At 40.4% G+C, this 22,348-nt stretch overlaps 1 protein-coding gene across 1 annotated transcript; it reads right to left on the minus strand.

The window, feature by feature from the left end:
* Window positions 1-278: 278 nt before the first annotated feature.
* LOC124787958 (protein NDUFAF4 homolog) lies at window positions 279-10,224 on the minus strand. Its single transcript, XM_047254965.1, has 4 exons — window positions 9,697-10,224; window positions 9,508-9,599; window positions 8,343-8,553; window positions 279-1,436 (listed from the first exon to the last, which is right to left on the minus strand). Exons 1-4 carry the CDS (start codon window positions 9,839-9,841, stop codon window positions 1,309-1,311), a joined length of 576 nt encoding a protein of 191 aa, XP_047110921.1. The 5' UTR covers window positions 9,842-10,224; the 3' UTR covers window positions 279-1,308.
* Window positions 10,225-22,348: the final 12,124 nt, after the last annotated feature.

Below are 22,348 nucleotides of genomic sequence, written 5' to 3' on the forward strand. Positions count from 1 at the left end.
CCACATGGTTCCTTTGTTCTCTCCACAAGACAGTAATACCAAAAATGACATTGCTTTTCAAATTCATGGCAGCACACATTATGATGTGTTCTGATCTCATGTATACTTAAGATAGGCTTTCTTGAGAGTAGGTGGTCAAAGCTTCAGCATTATTTCTCTGCATAAATAGTAAAAGTTACACATTAATGTGGAATCTTGCTTACCAAGATGTGAATGCACTTTCCAATATATACTTACTTAATCAACAAGGATTAGAAATCAATAAAGACACTGAGAGCTGTCTGAGATTGCAGTATTTAATTTGTAAAGAAGAGGACATCAGACAACAATGCTGACCAAAACGCCAACAGTGCTGTTGTAAGCCTCAAGGGAGTATTCATTTTGTAAGGCAATAGTGAAACTACAGTACTATATATTTACAAATCATTAAACAATCAACCAACCTATTAAAACAAAGGCCACTTTTTGATTCAATCATACTGAATTATTTAAGAATTGGTTTTTTTGGTGAGACACTTTATGGAAGTTTATTAGACTGATATCAAAAGGCAAGTGAGCAATCTACCTTCTGTACAAAGTCAGACTAAATTATCATAGATTTTACTCTGATAGGACACATGATAAGAATCATAACAGCACATACCTAGATACATTTTTCCACCACTCAGGTCATACATGTGTCATCTACTCGAGCTAGAGCTTCTGACTTTTGGAGAAAGTAACTCATTCCTGCCATTCACTTCAACCTAATCTTAACTTTCATCTCCTCCCTGTGCTTCACCCTTCTCTTGTTTCCTGTTCTATTTACACTGTGATTTAGGCTAACTTTTTTTCTGCCCCTGCCCTTCTCTTCCTTCATCCTCTTTCCTAACATATGTACATATGTAACTCTGAAAGCTAATGATTCAGTTACTTTCAGTTCTTGTTTAAGTAAATTGAAGCTCCTCTTAGACAGCAAATATCGATGATAATTCATATTGTGTGTACAAAGGCACAAAGGGTCGTGCTGTTTTCTTAGACACTGTCTTCGTAGTTGTGGAGTAATCACCTTCTTGATACTCACAAACTTAACAATGCAGCAGTGGCAGCAACAGAGTGCTTAGGCTCTGCATGCAAGGTACACATTTTTTCCTCACTCTTTAATTACATACATACATACATATCTAATTGCTCCATAGCAAAAACAATTGTAAATAGGACACTGTATGACAGTAAATAAATGGTTCTAAATTTGCTTACAACAAATTTGCAACGACTAATCAAATTATTTACAAATAAATACAGAAAAAAAAAAACTTTCGATACTAGCTATGTCTTTCCAGCTTGCAACTCTGTTTGTGGTGACTTGACTGGTTCTGCCAGTGCATTTCCTCGTGATTTTCCCTTTGTTTCAGGTATATAAACTTCAAATGTTTTGTAGTAGGTAAGAATTTTCTCTGTAAACAGAATTATTACATTACTTATCAGTTATTAATATTCTACATGTCTCTTATTTTCAGATATTAATGACAGTACATAATGAAGCAGTTTACAATCCACTTTCATCTACACTTGATAAATATATATAAAAACAAAGATGAGGTGACTTACCGAACGAAAGCGCTGGCAGGTCGATAGACACACAAACATACACACAAAATTCAAGCTTTCGCAAGTTAGGACGCAAATGGTGCGAAACATACATGCGATATACAGTTTTGTTATTTTACCATATTTTCGATTCTACACACAAATTCACCATATTCTACAGACATTTGACACACATCTTACCCTGCACTCCCACAGGTAGTCACAGGTACTTTACCAATGTTACATTCAAGTGAATTATACACTTTACATTTCCAGGGGCAGATGTGGACTCTGACCACAATCTACTGGTTATGACCTGTAGATTAAAACTGAAGAAACTGCAAAAAGGTGGGAATTTAAGGAGATGGGACCTGGATAAACTAAAAGAACCAGAGGTTGTACAGAGATTCAGGGAGAGCATTAAGGAGCAATTGACAGGAATGGGGGAAATAAATACAGTAGAAGAAGAATGGGTAGCTTTGAGGGATAAAGTAGTGAAGGCAGCAGAGGATCAAGTAGGTAAAAAGACGAGGGCTAGTAGAAATCCTTGGGTAACAGAAGAAATATTGAATTTAATTGATGAAAGGAGAAAATATAAAAATGCAGTAAGAGAAACAGGCAAAAAGGAATACAAACGTCTCAAAAATGAGATCGACAGGAAGTGCAAAATGGTTAAGCAGGGATGGCTAGAGGACAAATGTAAGGATGTAGAGGCCTATCTCACTAGGGGTAAGATAGATACCGCCTACAGGAAAATTAAAGAGACCTTTGGAGATAAGAGAACGATTTGTATGAATATCAAGAGCTCAGATGGAAACCCAGTTCTAAGCAAAGAAGGGAAAGCAGAAAGGTGGAAGGAGTATATAGAGGGTCTATACAAGGGCGATGTACTTGAGAACAATATTATGGAAATGGAAGAGGATGTAGATGAAGATGAAATGGGAGATACGATACTGCGTGAAGAGTTTGACAGAACACTGAAAGACCTGAGTCGAAACAAGGCCCCCGGAGTAGACAATATTCCATTGGAACTACTGACGGCCGTGGGAGAGCCAGTCCTGACAAAACTCTACCATCTGGTGAGCAAGATGCATGAAACAGGCGAAATACCCTCAGACTTCAAGAAGAATATAATAATTCCAATCCCAAAGAAAGCAGGTGTTGACAGATGTGAAAATTACCGAACTATCAGCTTAATAAGTCACAGCTGCAAAATACTAACACAAATTCTTTACAGACGAATGGAAAAACTAGTAGAAGCCAACCTCGGGGAAGATCAGTTTGGATTCCGTAGAAAAACTGGAACACGTGAGGCAATACTGACCTTACGACTTATCTTAGAAGAAAGATTAAGGAAAGGCAAACCTACGTTTCTAGCATTTGTAGACTTAGAGAAAGCTTTTGACAATGTTGACTGGAATACTCTCTTTCAAATTCTAAAGGTGGCAGGGGTAAAATACAGGGAGCGAAAGGCTATTTACAATTTGTACAGAAACCAGATGGCAGTTATAAGAGTCGAGCGACATGAAAGGGAAGCAGTGGTTGGGAAGGGAGTAAGACAGGGTTGTAGCCTCTCCCCGATGTTGTTCAATCTGTATATTGAGCAAGCAGTAAAGGAAACAAAAGAAAAATTCGGAGTAGGTATTAAAATTCATGGAGAAGAAATAAAAACTTTGAGGTTCGCCGATGACATTGTAATTCTGTCAGAGACAGCAAAGGACTTGGAAGAACAGTTGAATGGAATGGACAGTGTCTTGAAAGGAGGATATAAGATGAACATCAACAAAAGCAAAACAAGGATAATGGAATGTAGTCTAAGTCGGGTGATGCTGAGGGAATTAGATTAGGAAATGAGGCACTTAAAGTAGTAAAGGAGTTTTGCTATTTGGGGAGCAAAATAACTGATGATGGTCGAAGTAGAGAGGATATAAAATGTAGGCTGGCAATGGCAAGGAAAGCGTTTCTGAAGAAGAGAAATTTGTTAACATCGAGTATAGATTTAAGTGTGAGGAAGTCATTTCTGAAAGTATTCGTATGGAGTGTAGCCATGTATGGAAGTGAAACATGGACGATAAATAGTTTGGACAAGAAGAGAATAGAAGCTTTTGAAATGTGGTGCTACAGAAGAATGCTGAAGATTAGATGGGTAGATCACATAACTAATGAGGAAGTATTGAATAGGATTGGGGAGAAGAGAAGTTTGTGGCACAACTTGACCAGAAGAAGGGATCGGTTGGTAGGACATGTTCTGAGGCATCAAGGGATCACCAATTTAGTATTGGAGGGCAGCGTGGAGGGTAAAAATCGTAGGGGGAGACCAAGAGATGAATACACTAAGCAGATTCAGAAGGATGTAGGTTGCAGTAGGTACTGGGAGATGAAAAAGCTTGCACAGGATAGAGTAGCATGGAGAGCTGCATCAAACCAGTCTCAGGACTGAAGACCACAACAACAACAACATTAAAATAGTTTTACATCTATGTGTGTGTGTGTGTGTGTGTGTGTGTGTGTCTATATATATATATATATATATATATATATATATATATACATACACACACACACACACACACACTGCAAGTGATGGAGTGTATCTTTCATCACTATTAACCCTTTCCCATTTCTTTTCCCGTTCCATTCCCAAAAGAAGTGAGGGAGAAACAACCATCTATAAGCCTCTATAAAAACTCTAATTTCTCTTATATTCATGGTCCTTATGCAGTCAACCTCAAAGGCCAGCTCTCTCAATTTTCTGAATCCTGCCGCCACGTCCATCCCTTGCTTGTCACCTTTCTCTATTGACACAATAGCTGGCAAGATATCAACTGTAAACTTACTTCCTCCTCCATTTCTTTCCAGTGCCCATTAATGGCAAATGGCAACACACTCAAATGGCATTTTTCTTTCATTAGTTTATTTAGGTGTCTCCAAATATATTTGTGCCTCTCTTGGTCAATGTCTAGAACAGGACCAGTTTTGTGCAGTAATGTTGTCAATACCTGCCATGAGTTACGATTGGAACAAAAGAAAGAGTGTCAACTGTTAGTGTTACACACCTAATGAGAGAACAGTGCGCAGACAACGTGTTTTGAATGGCTCTGAGCACTATGGGACTTAACTACTGAGGTCATCAGTCCCCTAGAACTTAGAACTACTTAAATCTAACTAACCTAAGGACATCACACACATCCACGCCCGAGGCAGGATTCGAACCTGCGACCATAGCGGTCACACGGTTCCAAACTGAAGTGCTTAGAACCGCATGGCCACACCAACCGGCTCATGTTTTGAAGAAACACATTCTGAAGAAAGGGTGAAACACTGCTGTAAATGACAAACCATGCTAGTATCTGCAAACTGAGGACAGCATTGCAACCCATGATATATTAGAAAAAGCACTGAAATATTGCTCTGATTTGAGTTGCTACGCAATCGATCTGCACATTACACTAAGTGGCTCGATGTTTTTAAATTAAATAATGGGAGGAGGTAGGTGGATCAATGTTTTTAATTAAATCATGAGAGGAGGTACATGGATCAATGTTTTTTAGTTAAATCATGGGAGAAAGTAGTTGGGTCAGTGTTGATTAATAAATCAAATGTGCGACTATTTTCGAGTGCATTTTCATTTGACCACCACATATGATACATTTTCATATCGCTGCAACTACATCAAGAGATGTGCACCAACATCAGTCCTCTGTGGCGCTTGCTGCTATCATCACAAAATATTTCTGTTGAAACTCACTAATAGACCAAAAAACAGGAAACGAGAACTGGTTTCAATTTCCAGATTAGAAATACATTGCCTCTCTTCTTGCATATCATTGGTTATGTCAAAAAATCATCCTACAAGCTTTGCAAAACTGACACTGCCAACCCATGAGCAGTAGATAAGCATCACCGCGACTGACCCTGATCTAAGCATTAGCCCCTCTTTCTATCACAAAACATTCACAGAGCAAAGTTTCTAAAACAACAAGGTTGGATGTTAATAATTTAGGACTCAAGGAGACCACTCACCGAATAATAGAAGCGATGAGTCATCGAAAGGGCTATGTAAAAAGAATGAAAACTTTGCCTACTTTTGGATGAATCCTTTAATGAGCTGGAGTACAACAACAACTCTCTATCTAGCCATCCATCCCAATGTGGCAAAGCTGATTAACTCATTCCTCTCTATCCAAGATATTGGCAATGCATTTCTCTCCAACCTATAATTACACAAAGTGATGGTGTATGGTAGTGTGATAAAGGAAGCAACTGAAAGAGGTCTGTCATCAAATTGTGTTAGAAACAGAAGAGACATGGGAGACATCAACTAACACCTTGGAGATCAGCAATGGGTAGTGGTATAGCTGCTACACTGTTGGACTGGCTGTCACCACATTAAATGCTCACTGTCACCAATGTCTGTATTAACACACAGAAAATTTAACATTGCTGCTTCACTAGAAGCTGCAAGGAGAGAATATGCTTTTCAAAATGTCCCCAACATCTTGCAAATTGATTGATAGTAACCCAGAAAACTTTTTCCCCCCTTTGTTTCTTCACTGATTTTGCCACTGAATACTTTAAAGCTTACAAATCTGTAAGCTAGATGTAGAATGTTTCTGAAGAACTATCTTTTCATATTTTGGTTGCGTAATTAAGTTTATAAGAAAGTGGGCCCCCCTTCCCCTAAAAAGTTTTCCATTCCCATTGATTGTTAGTTATCTCTTTATTTCAACATATCTGTTGCACCCTACATCAACAACAACCTGAATTATATTGTCATACCTAGGGGTACTCCTATGATTGCCTTCTTGTACTATTCCTTCAACCAGTTTTTCAGCAATAACTCACATCTTTGTATGTGCCCAACCTCTCTCTTCAATTAATTACACTTGTTCCTCATTGACTTTTAAGGGTGCCTTCCTTCCTTACTCCTCAATCCATCTAATTTTCAATGGTTACACCACATTTCAAAGGCTTCTAATCATTTCATTCGTGTCTTCCCCACTGTACATGTTTCGCACGCATACAGAGCTGTGCTCCCAGCATTGCTTTCATTAATATTTTTCTGGTCTCGAGGTTTGTATTTCTGGATGTTAGCAACTGTTTATTTTTATAGAACATGTTTTTGTTTCATGCACTCCTTAATTTATTTCTTCATCCATTCTGTATCTCAGATAGCAAAATCTGTTCATCTCTTCAAATGTTTGTTGTCCAAGTTACAACACTTGTCCATATAATACGTCCGCTTGCCGTACACCCTATCATCATCATTTTCTTTATGTTTATGTATACATTATAGCCACCCAGCACAAATTCTATTTCATTAGGCAACCCCATCCACTTTCAGTGACTACTGGTATGTTATCACCTAACCACACCATGTTGATTTTCTGCACATGACAAAAAATTCCTCATTGAGTCAGTTCTTTACTTCCACCGCTGCATCTTCAATGTAAAAATTAAATGTAAGTGGTGACAAAGAGCAACTCTTTCTTGCTCCTTTCCTAAATTTTGCCCCCTTATCATTCCATGTTGCTTCACATACATTCTATGGTCCTCTTTATAAAAAGCCTTCATCAGGCGCAATACAGGCTTCCTCTATTCTCTAAATCTGCCCACTTTATTAACAGTTGTGGTAAAACAGTTTTTTCAATACCACTACTACTCCTAAAACCACATTGGTCCTTTCCATTCTTCAGCAAAGTATTCTCTCAAGTATTTTGGACAGATGTGATATTAGATAAACTGTGCAATAATTTGCACACCTATCCACTCTTACTGTCCTTAGAAGTATAATAATTATGTTATTCTCAAGATCTAATGGCACTTCGCTACTTACAGAAATTTCCTTCACAAACTAGCATATTTCTTGTTCTACCCCTTAGCTTGATGCCCATAAGAATTTGGCTCAACTTTTTATGCATAACTGTGCAAAGTTGTTTGAAATTCAGAAATAAGTACTGATTCCATTCTATCATGTTTACATTGTGCTCATTTTAAATTGGCCTCATTTCTTAGGACAACTTTGAATCTTCTAAAGTAATGTTTTTGCCTCATTTCCTGCTTCCATTGTCCATTTACCTTTTTCATAACTTATTATTTTTCGCCTTATCCTGTACTCGCTGAAGCAATTATTAGTTTGTGTGTAGCATTGAAGTTACTCTATTTCAATTTTGTATTTATCTCTCGAGTTCCTTCATCCATTTTTCTTTAGCTTCACTACATTCAAGATATTTACATATCTGACTGACCTATATTGTTCCTGTTCACTTTCAACACTTACAGTTTCACTGTTTCTTTGTTAAGACCAGCATCAGTTTTCCTAGTCTTCTTTATTGTGTTAAAAAGCAAGTTTTGCTTTACTACAGCTTGTGGTTGCAAATAAAAACCTGCTCTTCAATTGGGTAGTTTGCAATTTTTTCATCCCCAATACCAGTAAATTCTTACTACAGAACGATTATCGCCACCTTTATACATGTCACACAAGGACCACAAATAACAGGAACTAGGGCTTGTATGGAGGTGCATAGATAGTCATTTTTCTTCACAGTTGTGAATGGAACAGGTCAGGAAATGACACGTAATTTCAGCTGGATGTGGCATACACAAGCAAACTTGTTAACTACTTCCTTGCAGAATAGCCATTATCGCGGTTAGAGGTAGCATTACACGCATTCGTGAGATGTCTTTGGGAGTGGTTACTAGTTTTTTGGTCACTACTAAAACTGTGTTTAAATTACCCATATTTCAATATCGGAATTAAACAGTAAACTCACCCATGATAACAGGATCTAAGTTGTATTCTTTAGCTAATAAAGCTGGAGTCTTTTCCTTAGGGTTTTCCTGATGGAGTGTAATAAACTGAAGGGCTTGACGTAAACTAAATCGCCCTCGTGGAATCATTGCTGGTTCTTCAAATCCAAATTCAGGAGACTCTACTGCTTTGCGTGACTGAGGTAACGGGCGAGTAGATTCTGAAACTTCAGGCTGAAACAGAGCAACAAAATTAAAAGTGAGAGACTATTCACAAAACAAAAACCATCTGCAACTGCACAAAACTTTAGACCTGCATAGCTAGGCATTTGAGTTCTTTAAATCATCAAATTAGTGTCACATATCAATGTATACATGATTCAGGATAGCCCGTTCTCAAAAAATAATTCTGTACACCTACAAACAACTGGAAGTATTGAAAATACAATACACTCTCCCAGCTGTGACTAATAACACTATCAGCAAGTATGGTGATATAAGATGTTATACTATATTTCAATTAGTACTGTATCAACCACATGGAATTATGGGGGGGGGGGGATGGATGGGAAATATGTTAGTAATTTTTTTAAAAAAAAAACCTTGAAGACACGTAATACAAATTGCAATACGCCTGCTACTTACAAAAAAAAGTTGCTTCTTCCTCAGTCACTAAGCAGATGCTGTTTATGGACTGCTACTTGTTTAATGTTTGTATTAAAAATATACAGACACTTCTCACAGAGTAGCTGTTACCTACATACCAACATAATAAGGACTGCTTACAACACATATTTTCAGTGTTATGTACCAGGGCATTGCTTAACAGGTAATGCTGACAATGAGAAGAATATGCATAGATGCTAATCGTTTGTAGGTGAAAAATACCAAGAGATCAAAACATACACCATAGTAGGTCAGTTTAGCTACTGTTCAACACCCTTTCCAATATATACTGGGGAAAAGGCAAGACACTGAAGTCCCAAGAAACATGAGCACAAGGGTTATGAAAAAATCTAGTAGGCTAGTGAAACCTTTATGACAATACTTCACATTGGCTAAAACTGTGGATAGAATCTTGAAATCAAAAACAATACACACACAAACGGGAGTTCACATTTCCAACGACACGAATAATCCGAGGATCAAAATTAGTTTGACTGTCTTAAGTTCCTGAAATCTTATTACCTGCGTATCCTTGGAAGTAACAAACACTTGCTTCAAACGACTATCGAGAGCAGTATTTTTCGTCAATTCATGGTTTAGTACATCTGTGTTTTCTGTAACAGATACAATTAATTAAGTACTATATAAATCCAACTCGAAAATTGTTGATTTCTTAGAAAAACATACTTCATGAATAACCTTTTGATCAACCTTTTGCCATTTTTTCAATAGCGAAGCTCATCGATGGGTGCCTGGGAGCTGGCGTAGGTTTCTCCTTAGAAATTTCTTTCATTGCTCGATTTTCAACGTTAAAACGATTTAACGCGCGTCGTGTAGCAGACAGTACAACACCCATGACTTATAATGTTAGTGTTGATAGAAAAAGGTTAGGGGTTTCTACCAAAGAATAACGTATACAGGAAACAAATTCAGGCATACATGAATAGCAAATACAGTTTACCTAATGTAACTCTAAAAAATGTCACGGAAACGGTCCCGATGGTCTCTGTTTCCACGTTTAAAGTGGATGTTGTATAGCTTTAATTCGCACTTGCATCGCTTTCACAAACCACTTCCCATCGCAGTTCGGTATTTCGAATTCACAATCATTAACTTTGAAGTCGGCATACGGTAGAATAGAAATGTCTCTGGTCTCAGCATGTGCAGTAAAGAGTTTTTGTTGCCAGCAAAATGCTTCCATAGTAGCATGACTGACACTTTCCTGTAAAGGCCGATTCACACTTTACGTCAAAACAACTAAAAGGGAGGCATAGATGTCGTCAAATGGTGATGTGTTCACACTAGACCAGGGATGCACTGCCTGTAGCCTACTCATTTGATGGAGGTCCGCATCTCACTGTTCGTTCTTGCAGTTTCCCTCCCAGAAAAGAGAGGGTAGTCGCTTTTGGAACTTCGTTATTTTGAGCCACGAATATTAGACACTGGAGCAAGGGTTCCTAATTCGAAATAATAACTCATTTCATGGCACTTAATTTTTGAATCTCCGCAACAATGAAGTGAAATGTTTCAAATTAAATTGTGTAAATAGTATTTCTATTAAAATACATTGTTGTAGTGTCTTAAATAAAATGAACATTTGCGAAACAAATCATGAGAAATAATTGAGTTTAACTGTTGTTTTGTGTTTACATAGTCACAGTAAGGTGTTAGCAGCCCACAGTACTAGCAAGGCTGTATACATGTGCACTAGACCAAACGTCAACGCAGCGACACGTTGCAAAGACCAGTACTGAATGGTGAAAGTGAGGTAATGAGATACCTCATTCGTAATACAGCATGAGAAGTAAGGAACTAACAATAATAAATTTCATTTGTAACTAAATCAAAATTCACAGCAGATGTTTTCAGCAAAGTTGGTGTAGTAAACTGGAGAAAAATGAAACAATAACAAGTATTTAGTCCAAATTAGTCAGAACATTGACATATGTATGCTAGAGAAAATATGTACATACAACCACATCAAACAATATGTTTAACCTTTTACTTGTATCAAATAACACCAAAATAACAATTTATTTTTTCCTCCAAAGATCAGGCTTTAGAACTTTTAAAACAGTAAATCCTTTTTCACTTTCACATAAATTGGACTCTCTAGTATCTCTGTTTTTCTCTTCTATCTCTAAGGTAGTAACCCACAGTAGCAACAAGTCATATCTGCATTTAAACATTAAACAGATTTTGCCACTTTCAACAAAGTATGGCAAATATCTGCATCACTCTCAGCACATTCTTTTGTCTCCCATATTTTTAAAAGATGGACACGATACCAAACAAGTAAGTTCCAGCACAGTCTAACACAACAATCGCGACATTACAACTCGTTTTTGTTACCCACAGCTAAAGTAGAGCGGCGAGCGGTCAGCAAGCGATACTGTTGGCTGGATCTTGTGAACACAAAATCGAATTGTGATTGCACATGTTGGTTCGTAAAGTGGTTTTTACAAATGAGAGTATGTGTAACGCAATAAATTGCAAATGCAATCAGAAGAACACGGAATTCGTCCTTTTTTTACCTAGGGACAGTGAGACATATAAAACGTAATGTTACTAAACCATATCATCAGAATTCGCTTGTTATCTACATATTCATACTATTGATTAATATTTCCTTTCACTAGAAGAAAGACCTCATGGAGAAAGACTCTGTTTTCCTGTACAGTAACGTGGAGCTTTGTTCAGCACACTGCGAAACAAACCAGTTTATGAATGTAGAAAATATTAAACTCATATGGAATGTAATACTCACATTATTTGACATGCCAAATAAGCCACTCCAAATGACCATTGAGAAAAAACTGCCACAAAGATGAGATATTCCATCAAAAGCTTCTTCTTGTGATGACATTGTTTTGTTTAGAAACTTTTTCACTGATGTATAATCTGAAACGTCCCCTTAGAAAAATTAATGAATGACTGTGCTGATAAACCTCTTACATTATTTGATTTTCAAACAGCTGAGCAAAACTGAATGTACTCAGACATTCACTAAAATGACACACAATATTCTTAGCGCAACGCAATCTGACTTTCAGTAATCCCTACAAAAGAATGGCCTGACTAACAATAACCTATATCTTTCATGAATTCTTACCTCACAAAAATCTTCGTTACTCGAACTACTGCAATACAGCGAGCGCCAATAGTGCCAGCTAAATAAAAGATTCTAACTACTGAAGGCACTAACTACTGATAGGCATAGTTAGCAAATGAAAGAGTTTGATAGAGAACAAACAATGTATTTACCTTAATAGTGTTCAAAAGTTATAATATATACATCAGTTCATGACATCCAGTCTTACAAATTTACTGTCTCTGTCCAAAACTCCGGCATCTCCCTCACCACATCCACCACAGCAGGCGGCTCACCTCCAACTGCGCAACGCTACGCTCTGTTAACAGCCAACAGCCCAACCCTACAATAGCGAATATTACAACAATGCCACCCAGCCACAGACTGCACACAGTACAGCCAGTGATTTTCATACAGAGCGCTATGTGGCGTTACCAATATAAAAACCTAAACAGCCTACTTACAAATCAATTTATTATAATATTTTCAACATATTTTTACTATTGTCCCATATACAACAGTATAAAAATGAAGATAATACTTGTGGCAATAGGTGCCAATGACTAAAACACATGTTGAACCAATACATGGAGTGTTGATCCTGATGAGTGGAGGTACATCTCCAAGCTTCTTGCAAGTGAATCTGTGTGTTTATATTCTTTCGGTATCGATGTGGTAGGATGCAGTTCTATCCAGGATCACACATATTTCTTCGTAAATATGTTGTAGCTCAGTTCATGAGTTTTAGCCCTATTTGCGCTTATTTTAGAAACATTCATGTCTTCTCATATCACACAAGTTCTCAGAAGCAAAAAAATAAGCATTTCGTAAATTGCCTGAAAATGGATGAAAAACAAACGTTACCTTTATAATGCATATGACTGTCTGTTTTTTCACTGCTTGAAACACTAGTGTCACTCCATCTGTCAAACTGTAACAATTTCTGCAGTAGAGAGTGCCACAATTATACATATTAGACTGTCATTGTAGTTAGTCATTAAGAGCAGGCAGATGCGTTTTGAAATCAGGTCCATCATTATCTTATATCCACCATTACATGTGGCTTAATTAATACAACTTGGCTTACTTAATATGCTTATGGTCAAGGAAACGTAATACAGCCCACAGCTGAAACACTGATATGCTCAAATGTTAGTAGAAAAACCATTTAATAACTTAAATGTTGGTTTCATGCCATCTATGTACTACTAATGAAGAAGTATTTTATATCCTCAAAACTGTATCCACAGAGGACTGGCACATAAGTATTATAGTATTGCAAGCCCTACATAGCAGGTTGCATGGTACATTATCACTAAACTTTATATGGGACAAACAAGATAAAAAAAAGTATGAAGATGTAAGAAGTAACACAAAACAAAACGTAGAAAAACATCACTCAAAGCTGTGACAGGACATGTAAACAACAAAGAACTAATGGAATAATTTTTAGTTATTTGAATTTCGATACTCATATATTTGTCAAATAACTAATCCATTGCTGCACATTTTGTTACATGATCCACACTGATCTAGACAAGACAAGGATAAACAGAAACCAGGCAGAAAAATTAAAAACCAAAAATAACCTCCAATGGATACTTAATCCAGCTTGGAAAGCGTTTTATTCTTGTCTTAAACTTGATGGTAGTAAATTCTGCTGTGAATCCTAGCTATAGAAGTTTACTATGGTGGATTAGAAAATAGCTATAGTTGTGGTGTCACCGCCAGACACCACACTTGCTAGGTGGTAGCCTCTAAATCGGCCGCGGTCCGTTAGTATACGTCGGACCCGCGTGTCGCCACTATCAGTGATTGCAGACCGAGCACCGCCACACGGCAGGTCTAGAGAGACTTCCTAGCACTCGCCCCAGTTGTACAGCCGACTTTGCTAGCGATGGTTCACTGACAAAATACGCTCTCATTTGCCGAGACGATAGTTAGCATAGCCTTCAGCTACGTCATTTGCTACGACCTAGCAAGGCGCCATTACCAGTTACTATTGATACTGTAATAATGTACCGTCAAGAGCGACGCTCATCATTAATGGATTAAAGTTACGTATTCCACCTACCACGTCCGTTTTTCTAAAGTCTAAATTCCTTGTCCTGTTCCAGACCTCACGCCAGCCTGCGTGAGCTAAAACGCGTGCCTTTCGGCTTCCTCTAGTACCCGGTGTTGGCTCTCCTGCCAACCCACAACATTGGCGACGAGGCAACACCGCGTTCGTAACTATACTGCCCTGATTTACTTGTGTAATGGCTTCGCCACCATCTCCAGATGTACTGTCCGAATTTTATCGCTTACAGAATCAGCAGACGCAGGCCTTACTGGATGCCCTTGGACAGCTCGTCCAGGGTCAACATGCAATGCAAAACGACGCGGCAGCCGCCGCTCCACCGCTCACGCCGCCACAAAACGCAGTTGCACCACCTTTTCGTCCTTTTGATGCTGTACTGGAAAGCTGGACGGAGTGGTCACGCCAATTTGGATTCCATCTCGCCGCCTACAGAATTGAAGGTAACGGGCGGCAGCCTTTTTTATTATCTTCCGTCGGGGTGACCAGGTACCGTGTGATAGTCAAATTATTTCCCCGATTCGACGTAGCAACTCCGTCCTACGAAGAAATCTCGTCTGCATTAGATGCATATTTCAAAGAATCAGTCAATGTAGTTGCCAAACGGTATACCTTCTTTTGTACAAAACATACGGCAGGTCAGACTAATCGGGAGTGGGTGGCGACCTTGCAAGGCCTTACTAGAGATTGTGCTTTTGAGTGTCAATGTGGACTCCCTTATTGAGATACTACGGTGTGTGATGCAATTGCACAGAACGTTTCTGATGTTCGTACACAGGAACAGATTTTGAAACTAGTCAATCCCTCCCTTCAACAAGTGATGGACATATTAGATCGGCAGGACACACTTGACTTTGCTCAGGAATCATTTGAAACTTCGCCACCCGTGTGTCAGGTTAACTGGCACGCCGGGCGAGCTGCACGGAACAGTAAACAGTCCTCGCGCCCGACCGCGCCGCTGCCGCCAGGCTCTCAGCCACGTGTACCGCGCCGGCAGGCAAATGCAGTGCTAAAATAATGCCCGCGGTGTGCTACTAGACATTCGCGTGAGAATTGCCCGTCACGCCAAGCTATTTGCTTTTACTGTAATAAAAAAGGACATGTTCAAAGTGTTTGCCAGAAAAAGCTCAGATCGGAAGCTCAAAACCATTCCAGGCCCTTTGCTTCGCGCCGGAATCGGAATCGAACCAAGGATACTCAGGCTCGCGACACTTCGCCCATGGAAATTCATATAGTTCATGCCACTCCGCCTAGTGCCACTCTCTCTAACAGTGACTGTGTTCGTCCCACAAATAATGTACGTCGACATCCCAGGAACTCCCGTCAAGTCGCAAGTGATTTTGTACCAGTGTCAGCTCACGCTGCAAGAGACAGTCGCTCTTGTCGTCAGCAGGACAATAAACTCTTTGTGGACTTGGACATTAACGGCAAAGTGATACCATTCCAGCTCGATACCGGGGCTGCAGGTTCACTGATCAATAAAGGCACTTACAAACTGCTGGCCACACCTCCGTTGCGTGCCGCAACTGTTAAGTTAACTACCTATTCAGGTCACGAGCTCCCTGTGTTAGGACAGTGCAGCCTTCTTGCAACATACAAGGGACAAACAAAACTTGTGTCATTTTACGTCCTTCGTTCTTCTTCTGCAGTGAACTTGTTTGGTTTCAATTTATTTCAATTGTTTAACTTGTCTATAGTAAATCAGGTCCTATCAGTGAACCAGACTGTGCCTTCAGACAGTGTTTCTCGTCTATGTGAAGAATTTGCAGACATTTCTGCACCGGGCCTCGGTTGCGCTAAGAACTATAAAGCACATTTGGAACTGAAAGTAAACGCACAACCGAAATTTTTCAGAGTGCGCAATGTCCCCCATGCATTGCGTGATGAGGTCGCAAAAACATTACACGATTTTGAATCACAAGGTGTAATTGAACGTGTGCAGGCTTCTCTCTGGGCATCACCCTTAATAATTTTGCCAAAACCTTCCAGAAAATTGAGACTTTGTGTGGACTTCAAGGCAACAGTAAATCCACAACTAGTGACTGCAACTTTTCCTTTACCCCGCCCGGAAGATCTTTTTGACAAATTGTGCCTGGGTAGAAGTAGAGAGGATATAAAATGTAGACTGGCAATGGCAAGGAAAGCGTTTCTGAAGAAGAGAAATTTGTTAACATCGAGTATAGATTTAAGTGTCAGGAGGTCATTTCTGAAAGTATTTGTATGGAGTGTAGCCATGTATGGAAGTGAAACATGGACGATAAATAGTTTGGACAAGAAGAGAATAGAAGCTTTCGAAATGTGGTGCTACAGAAGAATGCTGAAGATTAGATGGGTAGATCACATAACTAATGAGGAAGTATTGAATAGGATTGGGGAGAAGAGAAGTTTGTGGCACAACTTGACCAGAAGAAGGGATCGGTTGGTAGGACATGTTCTGAGGCATCAAGGGATCACAAGTTTAGTATTTGAGGGCAGCGTGGGGGGTAAAAATCGTAGAGGGAGACCAAGAGATGAATACACTAAGCAGATTCAGAAGGATGTAGGTTGCAGTAGGTACTGGGAGATGAAAAAGCTTGCACAGGATAGAGTAGCATGGAGAGCTGGATCAAACCAGTCTCAGGACTGAAGACCACAACAACAACAACAACAACAACAGCCCGGGTAAATATTTTTCGAAGTTGGACCTAGCAGATGCGTACCTGCAAATACCGGTGGACGAAGACTCCCAGCGCGTTTTGGTGGTTAACACGCATCTTGGTTTGTATCGATTCAAACGACTGCCATTCGGGTGTGCATCCGCCCCTGCATTGTTTCAGCAATATCTACAAGCTGTTTGAGCGTTGGTCCCTACTGCAGCAAACTATCTGGACGATATTGTGATCTCCGGAAAGATGGAAGAAGAACATTTAGCAAATATCAGAACATTATTTCAGGTCTTGCGACAAAATGGTCTTCGCTTGTGGAAGGACAAATGTGTGTTTTTTGCTCGTGACTTACCCTATCTGGGACATGTACTCAATGCCCAAGGCATACATCCCAGTCCAGAGCACCTCCGTGCCATACAAGACTTGCCTTCGCCGCAGAATTTCAAGCAGCTACAGAGTGTGCTGGGTAAAAATCAACTATTATCATAAATATATCCCACACGCCTCATCCATTTCAGCTCCGCTTCATCGCTTACGCTCTAAAGGTGTTCCGTTCGTCTGGACGACGGAATGCGAAGGCGCCTTTCGCCAGTTGAAGTCGGCGTTGATTTCCAATACTTGCCTTACGCCATTCGATCCCCGGAGGCCCCTTTTGTTGATGGTGGATGCATCGGATTTCGGGATCGGTGCTGTGCTTGCGCACAAAGATGGTTCGCACGATCGCCCTGTTGCCTTTGCGTCCAAATTGCTCTCGTCTGCGCAACGACATTATTCACAGATCGAGAAAGAAGCATTGGCTCTCGTATTTGGTGTTACAAAGTTTCATGATTTCTTGTGCGGTCGTCACTTTACCATCATCACAGACCACAAACCTTTGACATCGCTTTTTCATCCGACCAAGCCTGTACCTCCATGTCCAGCGCAGAAATTCATTCGCTGGTCTATTTTCCTCTCGCAGTATCGCTACAAGATCTTGTATCGGTCCACTGCTAAGCACGGAAACGCCGATGCGTTGTCCCATTTGCCTGTTGCTGAGGATAGAGCATTCGATTCCTCCGAACTTTCTTGCACGTTCATTGATTCGGAAACCGATGACGTGGTCGAATCGTTTCCGATTGATTTTCGTCGTGTAGCTAAAGCCACAGCTGCCGACCCTGTCCTTGCTACTGTTCTGCGTTTTGTTGCTACACAATGGCCCTTGTCAAAGTCCCGGATCGGGGATCCGTTGGTTTGCCGATTTTTTGCTCACAAGGAGAGACTTTTTGATCGACGTGGTGTTTTGCTGTTGCGTTCTGATAATGATCAGTCCAGGGTCGTGGTCCCACGTTCGTTACAGTCCTCTGTCTTACTGCTTCTCCACCAAGGACATTGGGGTATAGTGAGAACGAAACAACTTGCTCGACAGCACTGTACTTGGTTCGGAATCGATGCCGCGATGACGAATATGTGCTCTTCTTGCATGGTGTGTGCCGAACAACAATCAGCACCACCACGGAAATTCTTTGCATGGCCAAAAGCCACTTCCCCTTGGCAACGCTTACACATCGATTTTGCTGGTCCATTCTGGAATGCTCGATGGTTGGTTGTGGTAGAGTCATTCAGTAATTTTCCTTTTGTTGTCCGGATGTCTTCCACGACGTCATTTGCCACCATCCAAGCGTTATCTGCTATCTTTTGCATTGAAGGTCTTCCACAGACTATTGTTTCCGACAATGGCCCACAATTCATGTCCGCAGAATTTCAGTCATTCTGCAAGGCCAATGGTATTCAACATCCGACGTCCGCGCCGTTTTCGCCACAGTCAGACGGTGCCGCTGAGCGATTGGTCAGGACTTTCAAGTCACAGATGTTGAAGTTGAAAGAGTCGCATTCTCGGGAGGACGCGTTATTGCTCTTTTTGTCCTCGTATCGCTCTCAGCCCCGAGATGGTCGCTCGCTGGCTGAGTTGCTCCACGATCGCCCTATCGAACCTTGATGTCTTTGCTGCATCCGCCGCATCAGGTTCCTGTGCAGCGGCAGACACCTGCTTTTGCCCCAGGCGACGTTGTCTACTACCGCCACTATCGATGTTCACGGCTTTGGCTCGAAGGGCGCATTCTTCGCTGCCTCGGCCGCGCTATGTATCTGGTTTTGGGGGCCTCTGGTGAGGTGCGTCGGCATCTCAATCAGCTGCGCCTCTGTCGTCGCACGGGATCTGCCGGTCCCCGTCTGCTTTCAGTGACAGTGCCGTCTGATCAGCGCCCTGGGGACCCATCTACTGGCTCGCCTCAGCCCCAGGTGTTACCGACACAGCTTCCATTTTGCCCCATGGCGACGCGCCGCCGCCGCTGTCGCCGCCGCCTGTTCTCCCGCCGGCGACGCCCACAGTGGACGCGTCGCTGCAACCGCCGGTCGCCTCCCTGGGTCACGCGCCGCCGATCGCTTCCCGTGACCAGTTGTCCCGACATGGAACTCTTGCCCGCTCCGGACCATATGTCGTCTTCGCCCATCGGGTGCCCCGGCCCGATGGAGGTCGACCCTTCGGCCCCTCCTGTCTCTCTATGGGCGCATACACCGCATGTTGGCGTGCACTCTGGAGCAGGTTTTCAGGCGTTTCCTAGCTCCCCGCGGTCGGAATGGCAGGGTGCGGGTGGCACAGCCTCGCCTGTTGTTAGGCTCCCCACCTCGTCGCATACGTCAACATGGGGTTCTCCACACGGCGGGCGGAAGCCTTATGCCACAACCGTGCGCCGATTTGCGGGGGAGGAATGTGGTGTCACCGCCAGACACCACACTTGCTAGGTGGTAGCCTTTAAATCGGCCGCGGTCCGTTAGTATACGTCAGGCTCGCGTGTCGCCACTATCAGTGATTGCAGACCGAGCGCCGCCACATGGCAGGTCTAGAGAGACTTCCTAGCACTCGCCCCAGTTGTACAACCGACTTTGCTAGGGGTGGTTCACTGACAAAATACGCTCTCATTTGCCGAGACGATAGTTAGCATAGCCTTCAGCTATGTCATTTGCTACAACCTAGCAAGGCGCCATTACCAGTTACTATTGATAGTGTAATCATGTACCGTCAAGAGCGGTGCTCATCATTAATGGATTAAAGTTAAGTATTCCACCTGCTACGTCCGTTTTTCTAAAGTCTAAATTCCTTGTCCTGTTCCAGACCTCACGCCAGCCTGCGTGAGCTAAAACGCGTGCCTTTCGGCTTCCTATAGTACCCGGTGTTGGCTCTCCTGCCAACCCACAACAATAGTAATATTATGCAAGATTTGGTTAGCTGTATTCATTTGGATTTTTCACTAAATTTTGGTAGTTGTAATTGTGTATGTAAAGTTTATGTTCCATTGTTGAACATAACACTTCAAGATCGTTTCTGTAATTTGACCAGCCACTGTTGTATGTGACTAACATTTAAGCAAAGCTTAATACTTTTAGTTTAAATAATTGAATAGCACTAATTAAAGGGATTGCAATCAATTTCTGTAGCCTGAAACATATTCTACCATAAAACAAAATTGTGAAGCTGCACTGAATTAAGGTCAGAAGATGAGGAAACATTAGCTACTGAAACTGAAGTCAAGCTCGAAAGTACAACTGTACAAATTATTTAAGAGTGGATGAGAGATATATCACCTCCATAGAAATGATTATATGTGTTGTTACCTCAGTGCTAGAGAACAGAATCAAATTAGCTATGAACAAAACCGAATTTCAGAAAAAATAAATACGGTAGATGCAATTGTAAGTGAACAAAAGCAAATTACAGAAGAAATACTTTAGATTCAAAAATGGAAAAGACAGAACTCATATTAGCAGAGAGAAATGACTTATATAGTGAGCATCCTTTAGTTAACAAAACCATTGAAAACCTATCTGACCACATGGATAAATTATGAGAGATATATAAAAACGTGTTGATGGGAAGCTTGACAAGCAAGGTTCCTCAATGAGACAAGAAATGTCTAACTGGACTAAATGAAAGAATAAAGAGATAATCAAAAGAATCAGAGACAAAAATCTTCATTTTGGAGCAAACACAAAGCAAATGTATTGCAGGATGTGCTGTGGTAATACTAAGCCAATTCACAGTCAAGTTTTAATGGCAATCAAGAGTAATTTAAAATATACAAAAGCGTGTGTAGATGAAGTTCTGGAAAAAAGTTGAATGAAACTGATATGACCACAATGACCACATTGAAAAAATCAGCATGGAATTGAAATCCGTGCACCAAGACTTAATACAATTTTAAAAAAATATTTTCGATAAAGATATAGTGTCTAGCATAAGTGGCAACATTCACAAAAGTAGCAATAGTAATGTGTATGCCATCAATGAACAAAGAAAAAAAATGACAAACAATATGCAACATCTCATGGGGTCATTTTTTCCTGCTTATGTCATGGAAGAAAATATTTCCTGACAATGGCAGTTAATAACATTTACAACAGGATGACATGAAATTCACCCTGTGATGTTCATAAAACTTTTCATGATCTCGTTTCTGACAGCTGGAATTTTATACAAACAATGAAGTTTGCAGCAGGATATGTGCAGGGAGGTTCTATATTGTGGGACACCATATCACTGAAGAAGTGGTCTCCTTAGGATAACTTAAAAAATGCAACCAACAAGGATTACAGAAAGAAGTATTTAATTCTGTTACATACAACAGTAAGGCACTCTAGAAAAACTGGCATCATTCCTGATCTAAGACATGGATAATATCTTGTCCACAATTGAATCACTCGATTTACTCAAAGAGGATAAATGTAGTGCTAAGAATAATATTGGGACATCACATGGATCAATCATGCATACAGAAATTAATAGAATGGTTGACAAGCACATGAAAACTCAAGAAACTGAGAGGTACCACTGACGCACGAAAAATGGCACATTGAGTGTCAAAATAATTCCAGTAACAATGAAGGTAGCTCACGAAAGTTAAATAACTGGCAATGGAGAAAGAAATGAAACTCATTCCACCAATTCTGATACTTAGAACAGAGATCACAATTAGAATAATGGCTCAGATGAACCCACTGTCTGCAATATATGGGAAAGCTAATTCTGGCCAGACAAGTTAGCTGTAATGAGCTGATCAGGGGGATGAGAGGGGCACAGATTTAGATGTCCACATGTTGCTCTACTACCTTTGTTACCAATTCTATGTCATTCATCAGCCTCAGCTGGACAGACAGCGTCAAGATACAACATTATCAAAATACAGAATACAACTCTACTATGATAATAATTTAATACCACAAGACATATTTAAGTTATAAATTACATTACAATAATATCACAACTATAAAATAGATACAAGTATATAATGAAATTATATATAACGGTTGCTGTTGGCGTCGTAGAACTGAGCTGCAGCTCAAGTAAACACTATGCTATTACTAGAGAAGAATTCTTCAATATTGTAGAAGGGTTGCTCTTATAGCTTACACAAAATAGTAGTTTTAAGCTTCTCCCATGGTAAAGACTGAATGTGATTAGGTAGAGCGTTAAACAATTTTAGGGCCACCATTGGGAAGCTGTTTTGTGTCTTTTCT

This window comes from Schistocerca piceifrons, chromosome 1 (assembly GCF_021461385.2).
Source record: "Schistocerca piceifrons isolate TAMUIC-IGC-003096 chromosome 1, iqSchPice1.1, whole genome shotgun sequence".
Classification (NCBI taxonomy): domain Eukaryota; kingdom Metazoa; phylum Arthropoda; class Insecta; order Orthoptera; family Acrididae; genus Schistocerca; species Schistocerca piceifrons.